The following is a 25,495-nucleotide window of genomic DNA, read 5'->3' as shown; positions in this document are numbered from 1 at the left end:
TCTTTTTCTGGGGGGTTTCCGGCAGACTGTCTGCTGCGGGGCGTAATGTCGCCCCCTACAGTCAAAACCGCCCATTACAAGTACTGTCTACTTCACAGTTTTAAATTAAAGACACATTCTGACGTGATGGTCAGTCTTTTCTTACAGAACAATGGATTTAAAGAAAAAAAAATTATAGACTTGTTTTTTCATTGTCTAATCAAGTTGTGCTGGTGCCATCATCCACATCCTGCACACTCTGTAATCCATGTGCAAAATTTTGTGTGCAAAATGTCATTCAAATTAATACTAACCAACCACGAAGAGACACAAAATGATCACAAAGCTATACTGCAGAGAGACACACAAATAACTACAGCAAAACAACCACAAAACACTACAAAGAGATTAAAAAAACAACAACAACAACAACAACAACAACAACTACAAATGGACACAAAAAATCCATCTGTGCCAAGGGGCCCATTGTCTCATCAATGTAACAATGAATATTCTTAGTCAAGCTCCATTGTGCTTGCTGTTACACAATACTATTAGCTGGTACAGTGACTGTGTTTCTGCACAGAGATCAGTGAAATAAAAACATGCAGTGCCTTATCTCAAGAAGCAGACTTCCTCTTCAGCCACATCATTTAACTCAAATCTTTGTTACTTGTTGGTGGGTACTGTAGTTTTTATCCACTGACTAAAACTTAAAAAAAAAAAAAAACATTAATTAATAGATGTAATAACAAGATATGATTCAGTGACCCTGTGTAAATGCTAACCTCTTGCAACTCAAAAAACTCAACCATATTTTAAGAGAGTCTGGTGCTGGGTCAGAGAATCTGATGGGTCACAGATTTTGGGTGTTATAATGATGACGCCCACATGAATGTTGGAGAAGGTTCACCAATAATCTGACTTTATACAGTATGCAGCCCTGTGGCTTAGAGGGCAGGTGGAGCACCTTAAACAGACGAGCCAAATACAAACCTAAAGTCTCTTAGAGCACTGTCATAAAGCTCACACCTTAACAACATTTAAAGGCTGAATAAATAACAACAGGCCGCCCTGTTTCAGAGTTTGTTCTATATCTGTTAATAAATGCAGCCTTCATTTGACTGATTATGGAGGACAGGTGCCTTCAGAGAAACACATAGATGTTTTTAAATGGCTGCATCTTATTTAAGTTCTAATAAATACAACCCGTTCTTTCCAGAAGGCTCTGGCAAAAATTATAAATTAAGAAAGGACTGTTTTGTCTCACTACTATTTGCAAAGGCCAGTAATGAACATACGTACATTTCAGTACAATGCTTCACAAACTTTTTCCCTCATGGCCCCCTTTGGATGAATGTACACTAAGTTGAATTTGTCTTCATAAACGACTAATAAATATTGAAGATGTTAATAACAAAATTAAATTTACTACAGATTTTCCTTTCACCATAATTACTTTTTTTTGCACTTGACTTTTATTTTCAAATTCAATCAAATGTAGTCTTATACATATCACAGAGGAAACAAACAAGGTGTATCACATAACAAATGTGCGCTTTGAATCGACCTATCTTGTTCATATTATATACAGAGACAACACAGACACAGGCACCCAAATACAGGGAAAAAGAAAATTAAACTTTGCACACAAAACTTTAGAACAAGACACTTTGTCACATTTTCTTGACTTTAGTTCTGACACGTTTCCTTGATGAGTATCACTGTGCACCTTTGTACACACCATCTGAATCACGTAGACGGTCTATCCTGAAAGCATCTGGGTTTATTTCCTCATTCAACTTTATTTCCTCTCCACATTTTTCCCATGACACCCACGCACCTCCTGCAGTAACTCTGCGCCGCACTGGGGAAGCCCGAGACACAGTTTGAAAACTACTGCTCTGGATGTTGTAACAGTCTTACGTAGACATAACAGTGTTTACATTCTTCATTTATTTTTCTATGGCTTTCACTCCAAGATGGCTGCTCTGCATGACCTTTGACCTTCCTATGGTGGTATATATATATGTATATATATATATATATATATATATATATATATATAGAGAGAGAGAGAGAGAGAGAGAGAGTACACAAACAACACCGCACAAATGATGTGAGGCAAGTAAATGGATAAAACTTATACTGTGATGCATTTTATCACTTATTCTCTATTGACATTAACAAACATTCCACTGAACAGATACAAATCTTTAAGGTCAGGTGAGGTAAACATCATCAGCTCAGCGGCAATGGAAATTTCCGAACTTTAGGAAGGTGTGTGAGAGACAGAGGGAATGGCTGCACGGAGCAGCTAACTGGCTGTAAAATTAAAGGGAAGGGGATGAAGTGGAGCTTGTTTTGAGGAAAATCAATAAAATCACAACTTAAGTCTTTGATTTTTTGCAAAATATTTATTTAAAATCTCTTTATGGATCATTTTATACACAGTTATAAGAGTTCAAATGCAGACTGAAATACAAACTGTATCTCAAGTTAATACAAATATCAGAAAATCTAATTTGAACTTCCCTACACATCCAGACTGCTTTCAATAAAAATATATTCCCTTTTTTTTTTACTACAAATAAACTGCATTGAAACTGTATTTATATAAATACCAAGGCACAATTTGTCTTTTCTAGAAAGAATCTAGAAATGTAGTTTCAAAATAAGTCGAAATACACTGGCGTTATGGCAGACACCACTCTGTAAAGATAAAACATCTGTTGATATTTACTGAGCTTTTGATAATTAATCTAGTAAATGGATGTTAATCCAGCGTGGAGCCTCACCAGCACCACAGATACTCCCAGAGTATATGCCCCTTTCACACGTGTGTGTGTGTGTGTGTGTGTGTGTGGTAAATTAGGCCACAAGTCAATAAGGAACAAGTGTTTGGTTCGTGGTGTGGATCCAAGAGAAAGTAAACAGTCATTGTGAAACAGAACATTTTTTAACATTTCCTTATGAAATGCTAAACGCAGCAATGGAGGACTTGCACACAGAGAACTAAAGAGATCCAGATTAGAGTCTGAATTTTCAAATGTCTCTATTTACATCTACTGGCTGTTCAGGAAGTGAGAAATGTGCAATAGTACATCTAGTGCTAACGTTTCGGTCCATGTTGGACTTTGCACTATATGCACTTCTGCACATTTTTTACTGTCTGTTCTCTCTCCCTGACTGCCACACCAGAAGCGAAGACAAACAAAAGACAGTTTTTTTGAAGGCGCAGCTCAATCCTTGTGAACCACTTGTGAAATTCTGCACTTACATGGATGAGAAAAAACTTGCACATGTACCATAAAACTTCAATTAATAGCCTGGGCTACTATTTGCTTAAATCACAGAAATCAACAGGCCTATATTTGGGACAGGCCTTTGATGTCTCACAAAAAACTGTTGCTTAGCAAAGATAGGAAACACAATTAAATTGTTCATTTAAGCCAGTATGAACATTACTTGCTCCAACAGACAGCACATCAAATTGAGAGTTACGTCACTTGAAGATTACGTCATCTGGCACACCAACACAACACCAGTATTTTTAATGTTTTGTTAAAACAATACTCATAACTTGAAATAATTTCTATGAAAAACTCGTTTGATTCTTTTAATGTGAGGACCCTTACAGATCAAAGTAATATGAATAATTTACAGGGTAACTGAGGAATGGACACATAATTTGAGGTAGCCAACAACCCGGTTTTATACATCCAAAGAACCTCTATAAAAAAAGGCATTTAATCAGGACTGGGCTTTTGTGCAGTAATGTGCGGAGACTCTCTAAAAAGAGATGGAAAAAGACAAAGACGCTCCTCCTCCTCCTGAGTGCAGGAATGCTTTCCAGTTAAAGGTGTGTGTGCTTCCTCGTTCATGCCTAATGTTTTTCTAACGTCCTCCGCAGAAAGTCCCTCAGATTACAGCGTTCCACACATTGTAACCACGCCAGCAAAAGTTGCGAGACAAACATCTGCAACAGGTGATCAAAGCAGCTGTTCATTAAATACCATCTGTACTTATCTAATGTGGTTTGGCCACTGTTACATGTTACATAAGGGCCAACAGATATGCGTGTCATATGTCAGTGATGAAACTGACCAGCAGGGCTCAGTGAAGCAGGCGTGAACCTCAGACACAGAGCCACACAGCCAATCACTAAAACACTACTGAAAAGCATCATTTGAAGTGCAAGATGCTGCCACTGCATTGGCTGCAAACATTTGTGCTCTGTATTTCTGTATTGTCCACCTGCAGCTAACTAACTTTAAAACTGTTTATTGGCCCAGAATGATTAATACAGTCAAGCTAATCAAACTGTTCACCATCTATCTATAAATTTGTGTCAGCTCTGTAATTCACTGAGTGTCTGTCCATCCATGGAGAAGGATCTCTTGTTCATGATGTTCATTTAGAGCTGATGCCTTAACTTTTGGTATCTATTTATAAGTAATACACTTAATTCTTTAGTATTTTAACCATTTTGTATACAGTGAATTAAAAAATGTATATTATACTGAAATGTGGTGGCCAGAGTGTGCGACACTTGTTTTCTATGATCAATTTTGTTTCATTTTTCCCCATCAAAGGTCAGCTTTGGTACTTTTCAACCTGTACCCGTGCCCATTTTTTCAAAATAGGTCCAGTATTGAGAGACTGCTGCAGCTGGCAGCGGCGAAACAGGCTGCAATGTAGTCTCTCGTGTGTGCAGCGTCAATGTACATCCACTAAAGGTGCTTGTTTTTGTACTGACATGTTCAGATTGTTCCTCTAAGTGTGTGACAATATTATAGAAAGAATCCCTACAGAGATAAACCTTTTTGTTAAGGAGTAAGATCCTTTTTGTTAAACCAGAAACAGCCCCGAAGTCGCAATCGCCAAACCCACCAGACTCCATTTAAAGAAAGAGTAATTTTAGCGTGCATAGAGCAGCACATTTTCACATCTAACTTGGTGGATTAAAGGTTTATATCAACCAAACCAGAGCTGGTGATTGTTGGAACAGCCGAAAGATTGACAAAGACAGTTTTTCGGAATTTTATTTTGTTTCTGTCAACTTTGAATGACGTATGTTTTATAATGATAAAATTACTGTTTATTTAAATGGAGTCTGGTGGCTTTGGTGATGTCGATTTCAGGGGTGTTTCTGGTTTAACAAGAAGGTCTGTCTCTGTAGGGATCATTTCCATAATGTTGTCAGACACTTATAATACCAATCTGAGCCTGTCAGTGACAAAAACAACAAATGAAATGCTGTGATGTTATTATTGTGTGACTTACTGCTGTTCTCCTGCAGCGCAGAGGAGAAAAGACACAAACCCATTAAGGATGGTCCGTCACATGTAACAAGAGGCATCTGAAGCATGTTCCACAAAAGTTGTATGATCCCTGTGTGAAAGGGGCTGAAGTGGGAGCAAGATCTGATTTTTAAAAAAGCAAAAAGCTGGTGAAGCTGCTTAACTTTTGAGTTTCCACATTGTTTTTTATGTAACGACTGCATCCAGTCAAAGATAAAATCTGTGAATTCTTTGTAAACAACCACCATAAAGGTTATTCTCATTTTACAGCAGCGGTGCATACACATACATACATTCTTCGCTGACCCATATACCAGAGTGTGATGAGACAATATACTTGGATCTTTATGGTTGGGTGAAATCAAACATTTCAAAGAATAAAACCTCCTGAATTTTAGTGGTTTAACCAGAAAGTGCAAAAGACTGCTCTGGAAGCTCTCAATGGCAGTTTTAAAGAGGGAACACTGCCCACATAATATTAAACCTGGACCCCCCTAACTGTTGCATATGATTATTCATGGACAATGATAAAAAAAATGTACATTAACACTGAATTTTTGTGTTTTGGAGCACCAAACCTACGGTAGTGGTGTGTAACAGTGGTGGATAACATATATTTAATACTCCTAAAATCGCATGTGGCCCCAGCCTGGCCCAACATTCTCCCAACACTTCATAGTCAGTTCAGGTTTTATGTCACTCTGGTCAAACTCAAAATAAAGCAGTAACATTTGGAAATTCGGATTTGATTTCTCAATGTGCAGTTTCCAAATCAAAAATTGCATGAGCTTCTTGTCGTCACAGTTTAAGCCATTTCTTGTGCACTTATTGCAAAGACACTTACAGATACTGTTTCATATTTCAGTATAGATTTGGCACACACCTTGTGGTTCTTTAGCTCCGCCCACTCATGTTCAACTCAGTAACATGACGTCTGTGTACAACTTAAACTGCAGCTCGCAGTGGTTCATGAATAACATGACACATAAAAACATGTGCTTCCTACTGGTTTCAGTAGTATTCATTACAAATTACAATAATCTAAAATTAAAATACACTAGTAGTAGAATGCAGTGATATTGACCTCTCAGTGCTTCTACCACACGATCGACTCATTTAATAGCAGTCTCTCTGCCGCATGTGGGTGCTGGTGCTCTGTGTGTGTGTCACCAGTGTAAGTGTAAGTGTGGGTGTTGGTGTAGCTGACATAGTAATTCCTCTTCAGTTGGCTCCTGGATCTGCTCTCTGCAGGGAAAGAGGAACAATCAGACCAAGAGTCACCTCTGACCTGAGAGCTACATTTATTTAGTTATATGACAGACAAGAAAACATCAGTGTCGACGTACCTGAACATAAGCTGAACAGAGGTTTCATATCTGATTCTCTCCACGTCTGTAACAGAGCAGCTGTGACTGCGGTCCCACTTATAGATAAAGTTCTGTTTGGAAACAAGGAGTAATATGCAGTTTATATTAAAGGAAAAGACTTGCTCTACATTCTACTGTTGACTGGAAGTGTGTTTTATGCCGTATTATGAATGAACATGTGTGACTGACCTCTAAGATGAGCGCCACAAACAAGTTGACCCACATGACGGAGGAGGTGAGCCACCAACACACAAAGTAGATCTTTGACCACCTGGGAAAAATAAAACAAGTTCATCATCATCATCATCATCATCATCATCATCATCACCAGCATTAGCTGCTGTGCATGTCAAAAGTATTTTGTCTTACTCAGTTGTGTATCTGCTGTATGCATCCAAGAAGGCCTGCCAGTTGTTGACGACCATGACATCATACAGCAAAATGATGGCCGCCTGACAGAGAGGGAGGGAAAGGTACTCTTTATTTACTCTCCTGCACTTTTATTCTAAGAACATCCCAGCGCTTGACAGCAGTAACTCATCATCATCAAATGTCAAACTGATAAATAAAATACATGTATATCAATCTCAGATTTTATCCTTTCGCTGTGTATTATAAGTGAGAGACTTTGCTTACAGGGAGAGAAACAGAAACACAATTAACTAAAGCCAAACACATGAAGGTGTGTCTGTTCATGTTACTCACAGCAAAGTCATCAAAATTATTGGGCCAGTATTCCAGCTGCTCGTAGGTGCCACACTCCACACTGTAGTTAGAGGTGACGTTCTCCATGGAGGTATTGGTGAGCACACTGGGACACACACACACACACACACACACACACACAGTTAGGAATGACTCATTAAATAAGGGAACCCATTGAAAACAAGCTGGTAATCTTAACATCTTTAGTTGTCAGCATAATGTTTGTAACACTCATATCCATACTGTAACTTAAGTTACAAATATAGCCTCATTTTTCGGGTCTGTAACGAACAGCACTCTTCCTCCTGACTGGATAACCCAACCCAACAACAGAGCAGCTTGTTCAGTCAACAGAAGTAGCCACCGCAACATCACCAGTTGGTTTGTGGACTAGATTTGAAGCCTAGAGTTTGGCATGTTGGCATGTTGGATTTTGGAGACAGAAGTGACCATATTTGGACGAGAGAGTGGAGCTATGGAGGCACAAGAGGTGGCTCTGACTGAGAACCTAAGGACGCCGCCATGGTAACGACTTCTCAATCACAAGGCAGCCACATCTAATTCACTCTTAATGGAACCATAGTTTACAAAATGAACATCATGCTGTATTGAAGAAGACTTGAAACTACAACTGAGACCACACAGTCATTAGGAAAATGTTTACTAAGGTGATAAATCATGTGAGGGTCATTTGCTCATACACTTCTACACAATCTGACTTCTTTTTACAACCAGTGGAGTCGCCCCCTGCTGGCCATTAGATAGAATGCAGGTTTAAGGCCCAGTTCACACAGAAAAGCTTTAGCAGCTTGAGGTGGCTTTTTGTAATTGTTTTTAATGAGAATGAAGCTTTTTGCTCGCTGTTTTTCCGTTGCTATGTGCCTCACATTTCTGCACTCTAGGCACCTGGCATTTTTGCCGGAGTGCTCTGAATTCCTCGAGCTGAAAAAATATCAACTCCGGGCAGGAAAGTGTACCACATTATCTCTGTTTTTTTTTTCATATTGTCCAATGGGATTATTTGAGAGGCGGGCCTCCTGTGGTGGTCACGACAACAAGTTTACAGTTGGTAAACAATGGAGGAGAAACTGGTGGTGTTCAGTCGCTCGGCAGGACCAATGGACTCCCTGTACTTATTCATTTTTGTTATGCTAGGCCTGACAATAGACAGCAGGTTGTCAAACTGCCCCCGAGTCATCCTAAAATATGCCTGTAAACGTCCATCATGGAGGAGAAGCTCCTGGACCAACTGGTGGTACTCCCCATGATCCAGCCTCTATTTTAGGGTCTCATGTACCCACACAGATCTCTGTTTCCTGGTGCCCAAAAAACTATTTGCTGATTAGCTTCACTTTTCACAACCATAGATGACCGCTTGATCACATATTCTTTAATTCAATGAGATTACTCAGATGACAGATGTCAATGAACGCAGCTGGAGTTAACCAGATTTGCATAAAGTGCCGTTGAATAAGACATGATGCTGCGCTGATGTGGAACATGTCACACATGTTTGAGCAATAGAGGGAAAAAAATACTTTCCTGAACTGAATATTGGATGTGTCAGTGACTGAATGTCTTATGCAAAGTAACTGTGGGATTTGTAGTTCATATTTGTACTGGAACTGCAGTGAGCCATCAAAAGTCACAGCTGCTATAACGCTTGCTGCAATCTTCTCAGCAGCTGGGACTAAATCATTTTTACTGTCACAGTTTCTCTTTTTGTCTCTGTGCATCTGATAAAGCAGTGATTCAGGTTTCACACCTACTTCTCTCAACGTCTTCTACTGAAGTGTCAGTGTGTCATGATTAATCAGGCGCAGCACATATTTGTATTCATTTTCCCTCCCTCCTCCTACATTGTGCACCTCAGCAGTGTTTCTTTCCTTCCATTTTACCTGAGTTAAACCTCAGTGCAGTCCTTAAGTACATAAGGACAAACGTTTCTATCATGTCTCTATTAGTCACAGATGACTTCCTACCTGATCTCTGGAGGAGGTTTAATGGCTCCCTCGAACAGCCAGATCCCAAACACAGCAAACACATAGTACACCACCTGCACAGAGAGCACAAAGAAGACTTTAACCAGTCCCTGTGTTGGGCTGAATCCCTTTACATGTGAACTATTCAACACGTTGCTGTCAGCTAAGCAGGAGGACAACACAATATGTGTTGTCAACAGTATCAAGAGTTTGGAAATAGTTTTATGAGTCAGACACAATGATCTCATGCCATCATTTAACCGGGAACTACCCATTGGTCCGAAAGCCCATTGGTTTGACATCCCATTGTTCCGACCATATTAAACTCATTGTTCTGAAGTCCGTTCCGAAATCATCATGATGCCCTGTGGTTAAGGTCTGGTTAGGTTTAGGCACAAAACCCACTTGGTTAGGGTCAGGAAAAGATCATGGTGTGGGTTAAAATGAAAAAGAAAGTGACAAACACATAAGCCGTGAGCCTGCTCCGCCTCAAGCCGGTCGCGGCGCACCATACGCCTGCCGCGAGCCGTTCAGCACCGTGGACAGTCGGACTAATGGGATGTCGAACCAATGGGCTGTCGAACCAATGACATGGACCCATTTAACCTATCTAAAGACATGAGCACGACCAAAATACAAAATAAAAGGTTTGCACTCAACACTAGTAGGCAGAGGCACTTTAAAATACATTAAAAAATGGGAATACTTTTTTATTTGGGATTTTTTTTCTTTTTGAGCTTAATTTCACACATTAATAATTTGAAAATATATATGTGACAGGACTCCGTTGACCATTTTCTACCATATTTTTTATAGCAGTGTAGATCAGCTGGCTGACTGAGATATGCTGACTCACCATTAGTATCCCTGCAAAGGCTCTGAGGTTTTTCACCAGGTCCAACAGTGTACTTGCGACCAACGCCATGAGCTGGAAAACAAGATGAAACATATGAAAAGAAAAAAGGGACACGAAGACACAGCAGTGTACTTGTGACAAGGTATTTGTGTGTGTAAATAAAAATGTGTGCTGCGAGAGAGGATACAATAATGAAATCCTGTGTACTGTTTATCACAGCTATACACGTGTATCCTTTTGCTTTTATTTAAGTTACGTATCTTGGCTTGGTATGCGGTATACTGTCATTTCCATATTGTGCTCAGCTGCTCAGAAAGCCCCCAGTTGCTGTGTGAATGCTACTATACTTGTTCTGGGACTGTTTTTATTTGTCTGCGGTGTACCTTGATATCTGGGATGATGCGCAGGAAGCGGAAGACAATCAGCATGTTGATCAAACGAACCATCTCCCACAGAGACATTACACCATGCAAGGCTGGGTCCCTGTTGTGACACACACGGATGCGAGACATTTAGCAGGTCAGTTACCACAGTTTACTGATTTAGAAGAAGCCATGTCTAAAATTCCTGAAGAGTCTTTTGTAGACAGTGTTGTAGTAAAGACCACCTAAAACGAGACCAACCCAGGACCAAGACCAGAGTGTATTGAGACCGAAATAAGACAAGACTTCAGGGGTTGAGACTGAGTCATGACTTAGATCAGGGGTCGGCAATCTTTACTATTAAAAGAGCCAAAAAAAAGTGAGCATTTATTAATATAATTTACTACAGGTGGCTGCTCTGCAATTGGATATGTATAATTATTTAGTACTTAAATTTTGCAGCGATGGTGGTGAAAGCAAATGAATCTGGCCACACACTATTAAATCCTCTTTTTTCCTCCAAGACTTTTCCTTTTTTGGATTTGGAATCCACAGCTCGGCTTGTTAGAGAGACTCCAGGCAGCCACTGCTACTGAAGTTCAGCAAAATTTAGAGGAAAAGGCACCAGGTTGATTTCTCTTGGTACATACACTGTCTTGGTCAGGGGTCCATTCTCAAAGGTGAATACTCAGTTGGACCATGTTATTGAACCTCCTTAAATAAAGGTTACACCTGAAACAGTTTATTTTAATATATTCCTGGGACTTAAATGTGAATCATCATTGTAAAATATAATAACAATGACTTCAGGAGAGGCACAAACTCATGTTGAACACACAAACATTTTTAATGACTGGAAGAACAGACAAACCTACCATTGAGAATAAGGAAGTCTATAGGTGACATATATGGTGATCTGTAGGACCTGATAGAGAAAAAAACACGCAAGATCAGCAGTGAATATCAAAAGTAGTAAATATGTTAAAAAAATCAAATGCTCATGAGACGTTTTAATCCAATAAACCTGCAATAACTGATCATATTGGCCACTTGGGGGCAGCAGAAACAAGCTGTGAACACAACATTGACAAACCATCACCTTTTTAAGTTGCTATGGTGACAGTTTTTTCTTATTTACACAAGCAGCAGTTACAAAGCAACATGGTTATTATGTGGGGTGGTGTTTGTGTCCACCAGGTATGTTGACCAACAGACAAACAGTTCAGACTGAGTGTTTGCTGAGTCTCCCTCTTCACTGTATTTGCATATGAATTAGGATTACGCAAATAACAGGAGGACACATGTCGCCAGTGAGACAGGTCATGCAGTTTGTTTTGTTGAGATTTGCATGTTAAAGCAGGTGTGAGAAAAACACAGGTGAGATTTAGATGAGCCACACAGCTGGTCTAAAGAAAACCAAGAGTGCTAAACTATCCAAGGGGCTGCAGTGTATCAGTATTCTCATCATACATATTGTAATCTAAATAAGCAATTAAAATATTCTGAAAAAAAAATATTCAGAAAAACAGAGCCGTAATAAACCATGAATACAATTTCTAATTATTTCTCACAGTAAACATAGTTGGAGCTGCAACAGCCAAGCTAGCTTTCCCCTAAAATGTTGAACTATTCCTTTAATAATCTGGATGAACACATTGACATAATGAGGAGTTGTCACACACTTCTAAACTGCTGCTGCAGTTTGGTCAAGCTGCATTTTAACTTTTTCTTTATACTAAAGAAGCCTCTAAATCCTGTCCAAACTTTGGCACCACAACGGATCAACACAGACAAAACACTCCCAGACATCATACCTTTGCAATCTTTTAAATCTTTTTGTTGGTGTAATCTTTTCACATTTTAATAACCTGCAGATGTGTTAAAGGTGGAAGGTGCTTACCAGCAGCAGGATGGTGAGGAAACCGTCAAAGATATTGTTCCTGTACGACAGGTACCCCTTGGGGCCGAAGGCAAAGATCTTCACACACATCTCAAACAGGTAATATAGGATGAAGCACAGGTTGATGATCTGTAGGTTGGACAGTGGAAGAGTGAAGTCAGTTCATTTATGATGCAAGATATTTTCAGTTTCAACAAGGCTGCAATGTTCGTTTTACCCCCCAAAAACAATTAGAAAACAAAGACCTGCTGATGATGTTGCTATGTTTAAAGACATGCTTGTCTTAACAGGGAGCAAGAAAAGAAACCATTAAACGAAAAACTCCCTATTTTTGGTATTATGTCCAACAAAGTGGCGTAAAAATAAGCAAGTTTAGGGAAACTTCATGGCATTCAGTTCAATAGATTTCGATTTTTTGGGTGGTAAAAAATATTGTGCTTGATGGGTCACCAAAATGATCAGGATTCAATATTCACAGTCAATTTGAGGCACACATTTTTGAGACACTGTGTCATGGACCAAAGTGTTGGATAAGCTGTCATTTTGACCTGATGGAGGTGCTAGATTAAAGGTCGGGGGGTCACCTAAAAGATAAAGAATCATCCTCTGTGGACAATTAACATCACTGTGTTCACCTCTATGACGAAGTTGTCTCTCTCTGCTGTGGACTTTTCAGAATTCAACACCAGGACGGTCTGAAACACACACAAAAAGGTAATATTACATATGGCAGACAGCTTTGTCAGCGCGTGAGGGTGTGTGACTGATGTTCACGTGTGCGTCTGTGTTTGCACAACCTACACAAATGCATATGACGTTGGCCAGTGCCACCACGTTGCCGAGTATAGTGAGATAGTAGTGGCTGAAGACCATTTGGAGTTTCTGCAGGACTGGAGAGTTGTACTGGGGCGAGGGAGGGTGCTGAGAGGAACACACACACAGACACACACACAGACAGAGACGTAAAACAGATGATCAAAGTGAAGTCATGTTGAATTAATCTTTGAAGCAGCAGAGGTCGTGGGCACAGCTCTACCTCTTTAATACGATCTTTATCCAGTTCATCAAATATCTTCTTGAACTGCTCTCGATCCATGTGGCCGACGTCTACATACTGCTGTGCCTCCTGAGGTCCACATGGAGGAAAGGAAAACAGTCAAGGTGAAGAAGAGGAGGATGCATCCTCTCATGCAGCCTCCAATGCTTCATCTATGGTAACATGTAAAGCTGTTTTATGCTAATCATGGATTTCTATCTAAAAAATGTTGCTCTGAATTTTATAAAATAAGAAAACATATATACTTTAGCATCCCCTTGCACCTGGAATAAACACCATATTTTGGTGACAGAGGCCCTTTGGGTGGTTGTGTAAATGTGTGTGTGTGTGCAGAGAGAGTGGTGTGTTGTCAGCTCTGACCATAGTGATGGCCTCTCTGTAGTAGCTCTTCATCTGGACCCTGGACATCACCTTCAGCACCACCTCTACGCGCACATGCTCCCTGAGACAGAAAACAACACAAACAGTTGCAAGTTTGTTAATGCAGTAGCTGACAGAAAAAAACAGGGGCCAGAGGTGTGCCACTAACAACACAAAAGCAATGAAAACAATCATGGAATAATATTCTGAGCCGTCGTTACAGCCACAGGAAACTGTGCCACGCTCCTGCTCCTCTGGAAGCAGCAAACTCCACAACTTTTTGAACTAAAATATGTGTCTCTTACTCAGCGGCCTCTTGGGATCCCTGGCAGGTGAGGACTTGGAAAGCAGCTCGGACCCCCAGTCGTCTCCTGATGATGGACGTCTGGACAGACATCTGGACCAAAACATGAACAGGAGAGATTGACTGACTGTAGAGTTTCATGTCCATCATGTGCAGATCTGTGTGTGTGTCTTTATTGTTTAGCGCTGATAGGAGTTTCATAGCATCCATGATGACATCACTAAATGTAATATTTATCATACACACTGTCCCTTAACCCTGAGAGAGTCAGTTACGGCCACATGGAGTGCTTTAATATAAAACTATTTTCTTACGACTGTCTAAATAGTTTTCATTTTATTTTTGAAATTTTGTTTAGTTCATAACAGATCTGCTTATTGGTTCCTTTCTGAGAGTGAGAGGAGAAGATAAAATCAATCACGCGTCTGTGAGTGAGGCACTGAGCTACAGTCAGGACATGATTGTTAGCCTAGCTTAGCTTAGCATAGCACCTCTAAAGCTAACTGATAAACATTTTACAGTGCTTCTCAATGTAAAGAAAAGATCCTTAAACAGCTGAATTTCAATGAAGCCACGTCATTGAATCCTGCCGAAGGTTCGCTCCGGTGTGAAGGATCCTTTGAATTCTACTGAGGACAGAGTCCTTCCTTCAAAGAATATTTAAAAAATGCATGCATGTATCCGTAGCCAGCATGGAGTAACCACAAGATCTGCTGGAATGGAAGGCGTGGCCTCTTCGATGATGGACACCTGGGTAACTGCCAGCATGTTCAAATGTGTGTCCCCTGAATGCTAGAGGAAGTGTTGCCTAGCTTCTGTAGGACCTGACTTTGAAGGACCTGTCCTACCAGGGAAGTATCCTTGACTTTGAGAAGCACCATTAGTTCGTATCAGAGCGTGTGTATTCCTGTTGTTTAACTTCTACATACTGTAGAAACAGGGTCAGGTCTTCAGGTACAACTTCACCGCCTTCCAAGGTGCATGCAGAGGAGCAAGAAGTCTAAAGAGGTCAAACTGAAGCAACACTTGTAGTTTAAAGGACAACTGCATTGTAAGACGAACACGTTTCAGTCTGCCTACATCAGGGTCATGATGACCCTATACTACAAGGGTTGCTGGAGTTTTGACCTCTTTAACTTGTTCAGGAATGCAAAACCCCAGCTCCATAAACACTGATGAGATTGATACACCTGCTATGGTGTAGAAATTGACTCTTCATAAATGAGGGTTAATCTCAATATGAAATGAATATAAACTGATCTTTTCTCATTTTAACAATGAAAGCAAATATGCATATTTTCTACAGTGTTAAAATGTTTTCTTTGAGCATTTTTCATTATTACTGTGTGGATAATGCAGTTTATTTGTCTCTAACGCTCTATAACAAGTCCTGACAAGCAGTTGTAGTGTTTTTCTTTTTTTATTAATACTACACTGATATGACTATTTGAGGATATACCTTGGCAGAATGTTATAACCCAGTCACACTTCTCTTATATACCAGCAGATGGCAGTCACAACTCAGCAACCAGGCGACCTGGCTCTTAAAGGGCATTGTTTACATGTACACACATGCACAGGGCCATGTACTTACTTTACATTTTTGATAAACATTTTAAAAGCATTTTATACCCCTTAGAGAAGCCATTTGTTTGATTTGAAAAACTTGCTGTAGTTAGTATAGATAGCATAGATGTAACAGAGCTTTAGCTGAAAGATGGCCTAAATTAAACATTCAGTTTTGTTCAATGGCGTAAGTTAGTTACGATGGGCACCAGTTACTACTTATGAAGCACACACACAGACTTTTAGGCATATGGATATATATATTTTACCCACAGTGTGTCTTACTGGCGCTTTTATGTTGTATCCGCTTGCAGATGTGCTCAGCTTGTCAGTCTTGAGAGATTTTGCACCTAAACTAGCTGCTGTAAACCACATTGTCTCATTACATGATTAAACAGAGACTTAATATTGGACATCATAATATATATATCCCAGCAATCATCATAACATATTTGCATATGACAAAACCTATAAAAGAAAAGTATTGGTTTAACTAAACAGTTTCTTTTATAGTTAAATTCTATTTTTTAATAGATTATGTAGTATAAGCATATCATTTTGTTACAGACTGATACTATTTTACAAAAACAGAAAACCATGATGGGGATGGGTTCGTGTATCTGAGGGCATATATAGAAAATTGCACCATTTTTGATTTAATGTGAGTTCTTTGAACATGCATGTGTTTCCAGGTGGTCCCTCCACCCCATGGGCCCCAGTGCAACTGCACTGCCTGCACTGTCTGTATTTACGGCCCTGATTTTGTTTGTTATCTTAGTAAAGATTTATTTATTCTTGTTCTGTCCTCTGACTCGTATCACTGTTAACCCTCTTCTAAATGGGGAAGTTTGTTAGCTGCAACGTGAGATTTAAAGGATCCAGCAGTTTGGATAGAATCATATATGTGATTCTAATACTCTTTTTTAAACACGTCTCTTGTGAATTCTCCAACTGCAAAACAAAACACGGGAGTTCACTTTGAATAAGTGAAAGCAGCAGCATGAAGTCTGTGTGCTTCACTGTCTCACAGGTTCCCTTGACTCGCGGCTTGGATCATGGGTCATGGTTGTGCTGCTGCCGTGGTCCTGCCTGATGCCTCCTACTACTGCTGTAATTATTAGTCATACTTCGACTATTATTATATACACATATGATTATGGTTGATTATGGTTATCATATTACCAAAGTACTATTATTATAATATCATTGCTAAAATTAAATTATTGTAGCGGTTGTCATTACTGTCTGCTCTGCCTCTCTGTCTCTGTCTCTGATTATGTCTCATTGTGTCATACGGATTACTGTTAATTTATCATGTTGATCTGTTCTGTACATCTATTGCACATCTGTCCGTCCTGGAAGAGGGATCCCTCCTCAGTTGCTCTTCCTGAGGCTTCTGCCATTTACTCCTGTTGAGGTTTTTTTTTGTGACGTTTTTCCTTATCCGCTGCGAGGGTCATAAGGACAGAGGGGTGTCGTATGCTGTAAAGCCCCGTGAGACAAATTGTGATTTGCGATATTGGGCTTTATAAATAAACTTGAATTGAATCAATGCTGAGGCTCAATATGTGGCAGCAGGCCAATATTTTTCTGAAACTATGTTAATACCAAAATCATGAGTCAATGTTGGGCGTATGCTGTGGTGTATGAACTGACAGTCAGACTGCTTTTCATTGCCAAGACTTGAATTTTCTCATTGCCACACCTGCTATTCCAGTTGGAAATAATACAGTAACAGCATTCATGATTTGTGTAGCAAAAACTAAAATTCCCTCTCTCATCACAGCTTCACATGACTGCCACACAGAACCAAAACAGAGGGTGGCTTCCTGTGTGAATGTGTGGAGCTGTAACTGCTGGATAACTTCCGGTGTGATGAAATGCTCCTCAGTGGCATGATGTCAAAGTGTGTGTGTGACTCACCAGCAAATATCCTCTGAACTGGTTATAGATGATGGCTGTCAGTAAGTTCATCAGACAGTAGGTTCCTGCCAGGAAGGAAAACATTAACTACCTTAGCACACAATTCTTTGGCTTGAACATCAACACAATTATCTACAATCACTTCAAGACATCTTAAAGCTCTGCTCCATTATGGTTTGTGTTTTTGCTGAGATTTTTTTATTCTGTAGCTTCACATGGTATTTTTTTACGTTTTTAAAAATCCAAACATTCAAATTTTGGTTGACGTAGCTTATCTAAAACCACTCTCCCATGTGACCTGAGGCCTGTACTACGAAGCCAGTTCAACTTAACCAGGATATCGTTTCATTATCTGGCTTGACTAACCTGTCACACTGGGCATCTGGATAACCCGTACTACATAGCTGGTTATCAACTAGTTCAGTCAGCTCTGGGTTTTCCTATCCAGTCATGAGCGTATTCATGTGATAGAGGCGGGGGTGTTAATTATGAGCAACATCATCAGAGCCATGAGTAAAGTACACTGCATCATATGACATGTAATTAAATGGTACTGAATGTATATAGGACTGTAAAAGACACAGTAAAATGTCAGTTGTGGAATGTAAACGATACTCTGTAATCTTATGATGGAAATGTAGAAGTATTGAGAATGCTATTCTAAAAGTCAGCCGAATCTTACAGTATCTCACCTAAGTGAGTACACCCCTCCCATCTTTGTAAGTATTTTATTATATCTTTTCATGGGACAACACTATAGAAATGACACTTTGATATAACTTAAAGTAGTCAGTGTACAGCTTGTATAGTAGCATAGATTTACCTTCCTCTGAAAATGACTCAAAACACAGCCATCAACATCTAAACAGCTGGCAACATAGGTGAGTACACCCCACAGTGAACATGTCCAAATTGTGCCTAAAGTGTCAATATTTTGTGTGCCAACCATTATTATCTAGCACTGCCTTAACCCTTTTGGGCATGGAGTTCACCAGAGCTCACAGGTTGCTTCAGGAATCCTCTCCCACTCCTCCATGATGACATCATGGAGCAGATGGATGCAAAGACACCTTGTGCTCCTCCACCTTCAGCTTGAGGATGCCCCACAGGTGCACAGGTGAGTTTAGGGCTGGATACATACTCGGCCAGTCCATCACCTTCACCTTCAGCTTCCTCAGCAAGGCAGTTGTCATCTACTAGGTGTGTTTTGGGTCATTATCATGTTGGAAAACTGCATTGCAGCCCAGTTTCTGAAGAGGGGCGATCATGCTCTGCTTGGAATTCATGTTTCCCTAAATGAACCGAGCTCCCCAGAGCCGGCAGCACTCATGCAGCCCCAAACCATGATGCTGCCACCACTATACTTGACTGTAGACAAGGGACAGCTGTCTTGGTGCTCTTCACCAAGGTGCCACACATGCTGAAAGAGCACCAAGACAACTGTCCCTTGCTTACAGTCAAGTATAGTGGTGGCAGCATCTCACTTATGTGAGATACAGTAAATGACGTGTAGGTATTTCCAGGCTATATGTGACATTAGTACAAAGTAATTTTTGCTATTTAGTTAGATTATGGTTAATATGCCACTTTAAAGTAACACCAGACTGTTTTTGCTGCTGAAGTAAAGGGTGGAAAAGTAGCCTAGTTAATGAATGATGAGGATTATCTGACTGAAATGTGGCATTTATAATAACGAGAGCCAATTAACAATGTGCAACAGTCTTATGTTATTCTGAGCTGCAGTCTTGCGGACTGAAACAAACTTTGCAGAAATTAAAATCCTGCTAAAATCATGTGTTTAGTGTGTAAACTAGCTTCGTGTTTGTTGGAAGCTCCGTTTTAAAACCAGTGGAAACAGAGACCAGGAACAGTGAAATGACTCTACTGACCTATAACAATATACAGGCTGCTCTTTTGTAACTGAGACCCTGGACTTTTGTCCATGGACACTTTTTTCTTCAGGGATCTGATTGGTCAGAGGTCGGGGTGTTGACAGGCTGTGATCAGCTTAGCTGTTTAGCATAAGTTACCACTGTGATTTATCCCGCTAAAAAAAGAACCAGGTTCGTAGTACTGAAAACTCAGAGTTAACTCTGAAGTTACCTCGCTAAGTTCAAATCCTGCTTCGTAGTACAGGCCTCAGATGTCGGTTTGTGCATAATAACAGTGCTGAATATAAACCCCCAGGCATACCTTTAATGTGCCTCTTTGTGACTGAGCCGAGCCTTCTTTGAGATATGTGTATTACTGAGCTTCAAAATTAGCTATATTTCTTTGACATCCTAACCGGCACGGAAGCTGGGCAACGTACAGGTGTGGATGCCATGTTAGTTTAGATCAGAGAGTCACACAATAACACAAACAAACTAACCAATCAGAGCAGGTGGCAGACCAGCAACTCTTGTTCTGCAAGTTAAATTTGCTGTTTTTGTCAAAGGAGTCTGGTGGCTTTTAAGAGAGCGATACAACAGCTCCAGTTCCCTGGCAGAAGGGACTGCCCGACAGCAAAGTAAAGCATTTAAAATAATCTAAATATAGCAAATACTTAAACTGATATTTATTTTTTTTGGGTGGTCATTTTTGATGAGCCTAAAACATGTCTTGCTTCTGCCCCTGTCTACAGACACCAGACTCCTCCAACAGAAACATTGAATTTTCCCTTGCAGAACACAAGGAGTTGCTGGTCTCCTGCTGCCTCTGATTGGTCAGTAAGGTTGTGTTATTGTGTGACTTTCAGAACCAAACTAATGTGGCGTCCACAGCAGTACTCTTGCCTGCTTCTCCAAACTGGGGATGTGCAGACTGTCATCTACTGTAGGTGACACACTGACAATGGATAAGCACCTCATACAACCCCACTTCAAAAATCCAAACTCTCCCTTTCAGTTATTATTATTAATATTATTATCAGTGCTCTAACATACGTTAGACACTGCTTCTTGCAAATGGCTGAGTGGGTGTTTCCTTTTCAAAGAGATCACAGAGTCGACCTTTAAAGCTGCTGAGCTGACACACACAATCACTGCTTACCAATCACACTGAAGGCGATGAAGAAAATGGCGAAGCCTCTGTTCAGGGAGTAAGCAGGGATCATCACTGTGACAGGACAGGAGACATGTTGACAAGAGTTACACCACACAAACAATTAACAGTAATCAACAAACATGCTTGTTTATCTTGTGACTGGTTATGTACCATCTGGGTTGTTGGCTGTGGTGAGCAGCACCAGCAGAGACGTTAAGGAACTGCGCATGTTTCTGAAGTATAACCTCCACTCCCCGTTCTTCTTTGGATCCTGAACACAAACACAGAGAGAAGGATTAGTGGACTCACACCTTGTATTGTATTGTATTGCTCTTATTGATATTAGGATTCAAACCACAGCTGATTTCAACAAAGTCAAACAAATATTATCCGTGATACCCACCGACACTTTCTTCTATTTCTAAGTAGCTAAAAGCAGAAATATTAAATAAACCATATTGTGCTTCTTTTCTTTTTAATGTCTCGTCCCTGTCTAGACAAATAGAGTGAACCACATGACGTACTGCTGAGTAAGGCTGTGTTCCAGGGAAGGATTTCCTGTCATTTGCGTCACTACAAATGTTGGTGGGATTTTCACAGAGGTTTTCTTACAAACAAGTTCTTGGAAACTGTTTGGTCGTCAGGGTTAGTGTATTTAAATGTCTTCATATACTCACCTCTTCCTCACAGACCTGAAGCCTTACAGGGAAACTTTGGTACTGTTCAACCTGGACTCTATTTTCCCATGTTTTTGTGCCTGAGTGACTAATGGAGACAATGATTTTGAAATTGGTCCAGTACTGAGAGAGACTGCTGCAGCTACAGCGGCAAAACAGGCTGCAAGATAATCCACGCTGCAGGCAACTGAGAACTGATTGTGTTTGTTATTGTGACCAGGTTTCACTCAGGGAGAGGTCTCGTCCTGAAGTTTTTCATTTGTTTTTCTTTTTTTGCAACTGTTTTTTTTAATGATAAATTAGTGACATGTATGTTGACAGTGACCCATGGCTGCTGTCAGTCACAGTATTGAACATGTCCAGACACAAACACACACACGGGCGAGTCGGCATAATCCAGAGTGTCAGCAGTACAGTTCAGTAGTGTGTGTTTAGCAGGGCGTGACCACAAAGACCTGAACTCACCTCACTTTTCGCAAACAGCAGCATGCCGATCATAGTGAAGAGGAGGAGGTGGAGTGCCAGCAGCAAGATGACACTGCACAGATGGGACAACACACACCAAATCAGTTTATACAATAGCCATCGGTTTTAATCATTTCACTTTATCACTGAAAATCATATTTCTTTATTTCAGTATGTAAGCTGGGAGCCAGGTCCATCTCTCATGATGTTTTCTGCTACCTTTGTTTCATTTTTATTTCCTGTTAGCCTGAACCTTCACCTAACACTGTTTTCTCTGATTTGAGGTATAGTGACAAATTTAGGCCAAAGCAAATGTAATTTTTGAGACTGAAAGATCAACTTGGGCTCAAACTGAAGCTCATCAACTTGCAAAGTTTTCTACGTACAAGTGAAGCAGTGATATGAAACACAAAGCGATGAAAAAGAATAATTTTTTGGGGGGATGTTGTGTTTGATATTTTGAAATAAAATGGCAACAAGCCCCAGAATCTTATTCTACTTCTTTCCCCTTTGTGTCAGGATAGCCCTTGCCAAATTTCATACTTGTATGATTATTTATGTCATTGTAGTGCCCTGATATTTGCATTTACATCATTTTGCCGGAAACATCTCCCAAAAAAGGGGTTTTGGGCCCCCTGAGGCCAAACAGCACCGAGTTGTGGGTGCTCGTTATCAACTTGTGATGGCCCAAGGTATGGGCAACAGCTCTATATAGTAGAATACCCATGAGCCTTTGCAACGGTTGCTATGGAGAAGTAGCCAAAGTAAACAAACTGTTTTATCAGATTCCTACAAAGTCTGCACACAGTCAGAGGTCCACAGCACAGATTTTAAAGCTCTGTGATTGGATGATTCACACTGAAATGCTCTTTAAGAGTTGTGGTTGACTCCTCCCTACAAATTCATGTATACAAGTCTAGTTGCTCATCCGCTGCATTGATGAATGAAACAAATGGCAGACCTTCATGTCTGAGTCACTGGAGTCTTGGCAGAGCCCCAACTGTCAGTCACCAAACAATGGGCCTCATGCAGGAAGCAATTTACAGTGCGAACACATTTCCTCTTATTTTTGTTCATATCCAGGACTTGTTCTTAGTTTGTTCGTACCTACTGATTTCTGAGATTTACCAGTGTTTTCTTTTTTTTTGCTTTTCTCCTAAGTACGAGAAATTTTTACAAGTGTTTGAGAGTACTCAACCAAGAAAAGAAAAAAAAAACAATTTTTCTTTTCTAAAAGCTCTTCGGATGTATAAAAGCGGGTTGCTGGCAACCTCAAATTATGTGTCAATTCCTCAATTACCCTGTAAGTTATTCATATTCCTTTAGTCTGGAAGGATCCTCAGATCAAAAGAATCAAAAGGGTTTTTCATAAAAATGAATCCGAGTTGTGAGGATTGTTTTAACAGGATAAAGTGGTGCTGTGTTGATATGCTGGGTGTCCTGGCCTTCTGCCATTTTGCAAAATTGGGGTCAAGTTGAGTATCCCTGTTTTAAATTATTTAATTATTGAATTATTCACGGATAAAAAAAATACTACTGGTTCAATGATCCCAGTTAAGAGTATAAAAACCCTTGGATGATCATGCATGCTCCTTGATCCCCAGCCCTCTGCTGACACACATTTTACATCACAAATTTTTGCCACTGCTGGTTTTTAATTTTCCTGAAAGATCAGTACTGATGCTCTGATAACAGTATGTTAGTTTAATTTATGCTGACGTTATTTACCTTACAGCCTTTTTTAGTGGCATCACTCCAATTCTTTTTGCACAAGACACAACACCTGCGTTCAGGGCGTTACTTATGCTAATAAACGATTGGCCATGCACCTTCAATTTATGATGAAGAGGGATTCATCATTCAGCACACCTGAGATTGAGCAGATTTGGATAGCTGGTGCTTCTGGAGTTGACTTCTCATATAGAAAATTGGTGCATAAGGCCCGCTGTCTGTGAGCACTTGTGCCTGAAATAACTATAACACATCTATAGCCGAGTTAGTGCAGTCAGAGTACATCATCATCAGTCTGTGGTCACATTATAGAGAAGCAGTGACCCACTGACAGAAGTGAGAGTGCTCTGGAGTCAGCGGTGGCTTTTTGATTTGTTGAATGGTGAAATGAAAATGAAGATAAGTGAGCTAGCAGCAGGTGTCACTGCAGTTCCAGTCTGTACATTGAGAAAAGTGAACTGTGCTGAGGTAACCCCCTTAGATCTAGTTACTGCTGTTGAGTAATTAGTAATTTTAATAGAATTACTTTTTCAATCAGTAATAAGTGATGACTATCTGAAGAACCTGGCACAGCACTGTTACTGAGACATTTTGTTGACTTTATGACTCATCTCCACCTGTGCTAATATTCCACTAAGTTTAAGCAAACACCATTATCCTGTATCAGTCACGTGTGGTCACAGTGCTTTAAAAAGGAAAACATAAGAAAGTGTTTAAAAATAAATAGCTTGAATTATGTTTTATACAGTACATGAGGCTGTGAAGATCCTCTTAAACCGACAGATCTCAGATGGACCTGACAGAGTGAGGGACTCAGATACCTGGCGATCTCTGGCAGCGTCCTCTTGATGCACTTCAGTGTCTTTTTCATCAGAGAAGAGTTCTGCAGGAGGAAGAACGGACGGAGGAGTCGCCGCACTCGAAGTTTCTGATGAAGACAGAAAAGAAAAGATGACTTATTTGGATGCAGGGTGCCATGTGAGTCCTGCAACGTTCAAATGAATTCATTAGACCCTTGTCAACACAGAGTACATCATGTTTGAAGTCATGACCTTGGAAGTTTGAACTTGAACGCATTTGATGGTGCACTACATTCTTCTAAGCACTATATGCTTAGAGAAGCATCCCGAGGAGAGCCTCACCTCATCACACACCATGCTGACAGACAACACCCAGTCGATAATGGAGACTGTGATGACCGCTGTGTAGCCGATCAGCCATTTGCTCTTCCTGAATTCGTCCCAGCCGATCAAGTAGCTCTGAGGGCAAAACAGACGGAGTGACGCAGTGGTTCAAATGGACAAATAAAAAGGTAATAACTTTAAAAAGAAATTAGATTATTTGGAAATATTACATTTGCAAAATCCACCTCTTGTTTAACCAGACACCTGCAATGTTTTCCACACTGGCTGTTCTTACCTTCACAGCGAGATCAATGCAGAAGATGATGAGGCAGAACATCTCAATGCTTTCGGTCAAGCCACAGGGAGGCTCCCAGGGCCGAAGGCGATGCCGGGGGTCTGAGGTGATGGTAAGGGAGGACGGGCGCTCTATGAATGCCAGCAGCAACACTATGGCAATGATGAGGCCCAAGCCCCTGGTGAAGGGAAAGATGGATGAGTGGATGGACTACTGGACGGTGGCGTGGTATCGACCTTCCAAAACCTCTAAAGCTCAATTAGAAATGAAGAACGTTGCTTATAACTGTTAAAATTACTGTTTAGAGGTGAATTTAAATGCAGCACTTGAACTCGCATTTTAAAAAGACTTCTTGGCCCCATCTGATAGATGACATCATGGCAGCTACACCCAAAGTTAGCTCTTACAGGTAATGAAAAACAACTGTGTGTCTTCCAGACCACTAACAGGCAGCATGGATAACAACAGAGCGGCTTCTCTCCCACAAGTAATGATAATATTTAAAACAGTAACAT

At 40.3% G+C, this 25,495-nt stretch overlaps 1 protein-coding gene across 1 annotated transcript in view; it reads right to left on the bottom strand.

The window, feature by feature from the left end:
- Positions 1–3,584: 3,584 nt before the first annotated feature.
- tpcn2 (two pore segment channel 2) overlaps positions 3,585–25,495 on the bottom strand; it is a 36,350-nt gene continuing 14,439 nt past the window's right edge. The window contains exons 4-25 of the mRNA XM_033631562.2: positions 24,981–25,158; positions 24,704–24,820; positions 24,383–24,489; positions 21,831–21,903; positions 20,860–20,959; positions 20,695–20,760; positions 17,665–17,729; positions 14,177–14,268; positions 13,872–13,953; positions 13,491–13,580; positions 13,256–13,375; positions 13,090–13,149; positions 12,455–12,583; positions 11,430–11,479; positions 10,576–10,675; positions 10,193–10,264; positions 9,337–9,410; positions 7,355–7,460; positions 7,019–7,101; positions 6,839–6,920; positions 6,629–6,720; positions 3,585–6,527 (exon numbers count right to left, since the gene is read on the bottom strand). Of these exons, the coding sequence (XP_033487453.1) occupies positions 6,449–6,527; positions 6,629–6,720; positions 6,839–6,920; positions 7,019–7,101; positions 7,355–7,460; positions 9,337–9,410; positions 10,193–10,264; positions 10,576–10,675; positions 11,430–11,479; positions 12,455–12,583; positions 13,090–13,149; positions 13,256–13,375; positions 13,491–13,580; positions 13,872–13,953; positions 14,177–14,268; positions 17,665–17,729; positions 20,695–20,760; positions 20,860–20,959; positions 21,831–21,903; positions 24,383–24,489; positions 24,704–24,820; positions 24,981–25,158 (2,017 nt within the window). The 3' untranslated portion in view covers positions 3,585–6,448. The remainder of the gene's footprint in view (positions 6,528–6,628; positions 6,721–6,838; positions 6,921–7,018; positions 7,102–7,354; positions 7,461–9,336; positions 9,411–10,192; positions 10,265–10,575; positions 10,676–11,429; positions 11,480–12,454; positions 12,584–13,089; positions 13,150–13,255; positions 13,376–13,490; positions 13,581–13,871; positions 13,954–14,176; positions 14,269–17,664; positions 17,730–20,694; positions 20,761–20,859; positions 20,960–21,830; positions 21,904–24,382; positions 24,490–24,703; positions 24,821–24,980; positions 25,159–25,495) is intronic.

Source organism: Epinephelus lanceolatus, chromosome 2 (assembly GCF_041903045.1).
Source record: "Epinephelus lanceolatus isolate andai-2023 chromosome 2, ASM4190304v1, whole genome shotgun sequence".
In the NCBI taxonomy this organism is placed as follows: domain Eukaryota; kingdom Metazoa; phylum Chordata; class Actinopteri; order Perciformes; family Serranidae; genus Epinephelus; species Epinephelus lanceolatus.
The sequence above is the reverse complement of the archived record's forward strand: the minus strand, read 5'-3'. Positions and strand labels throughout refer to the sequence as shown.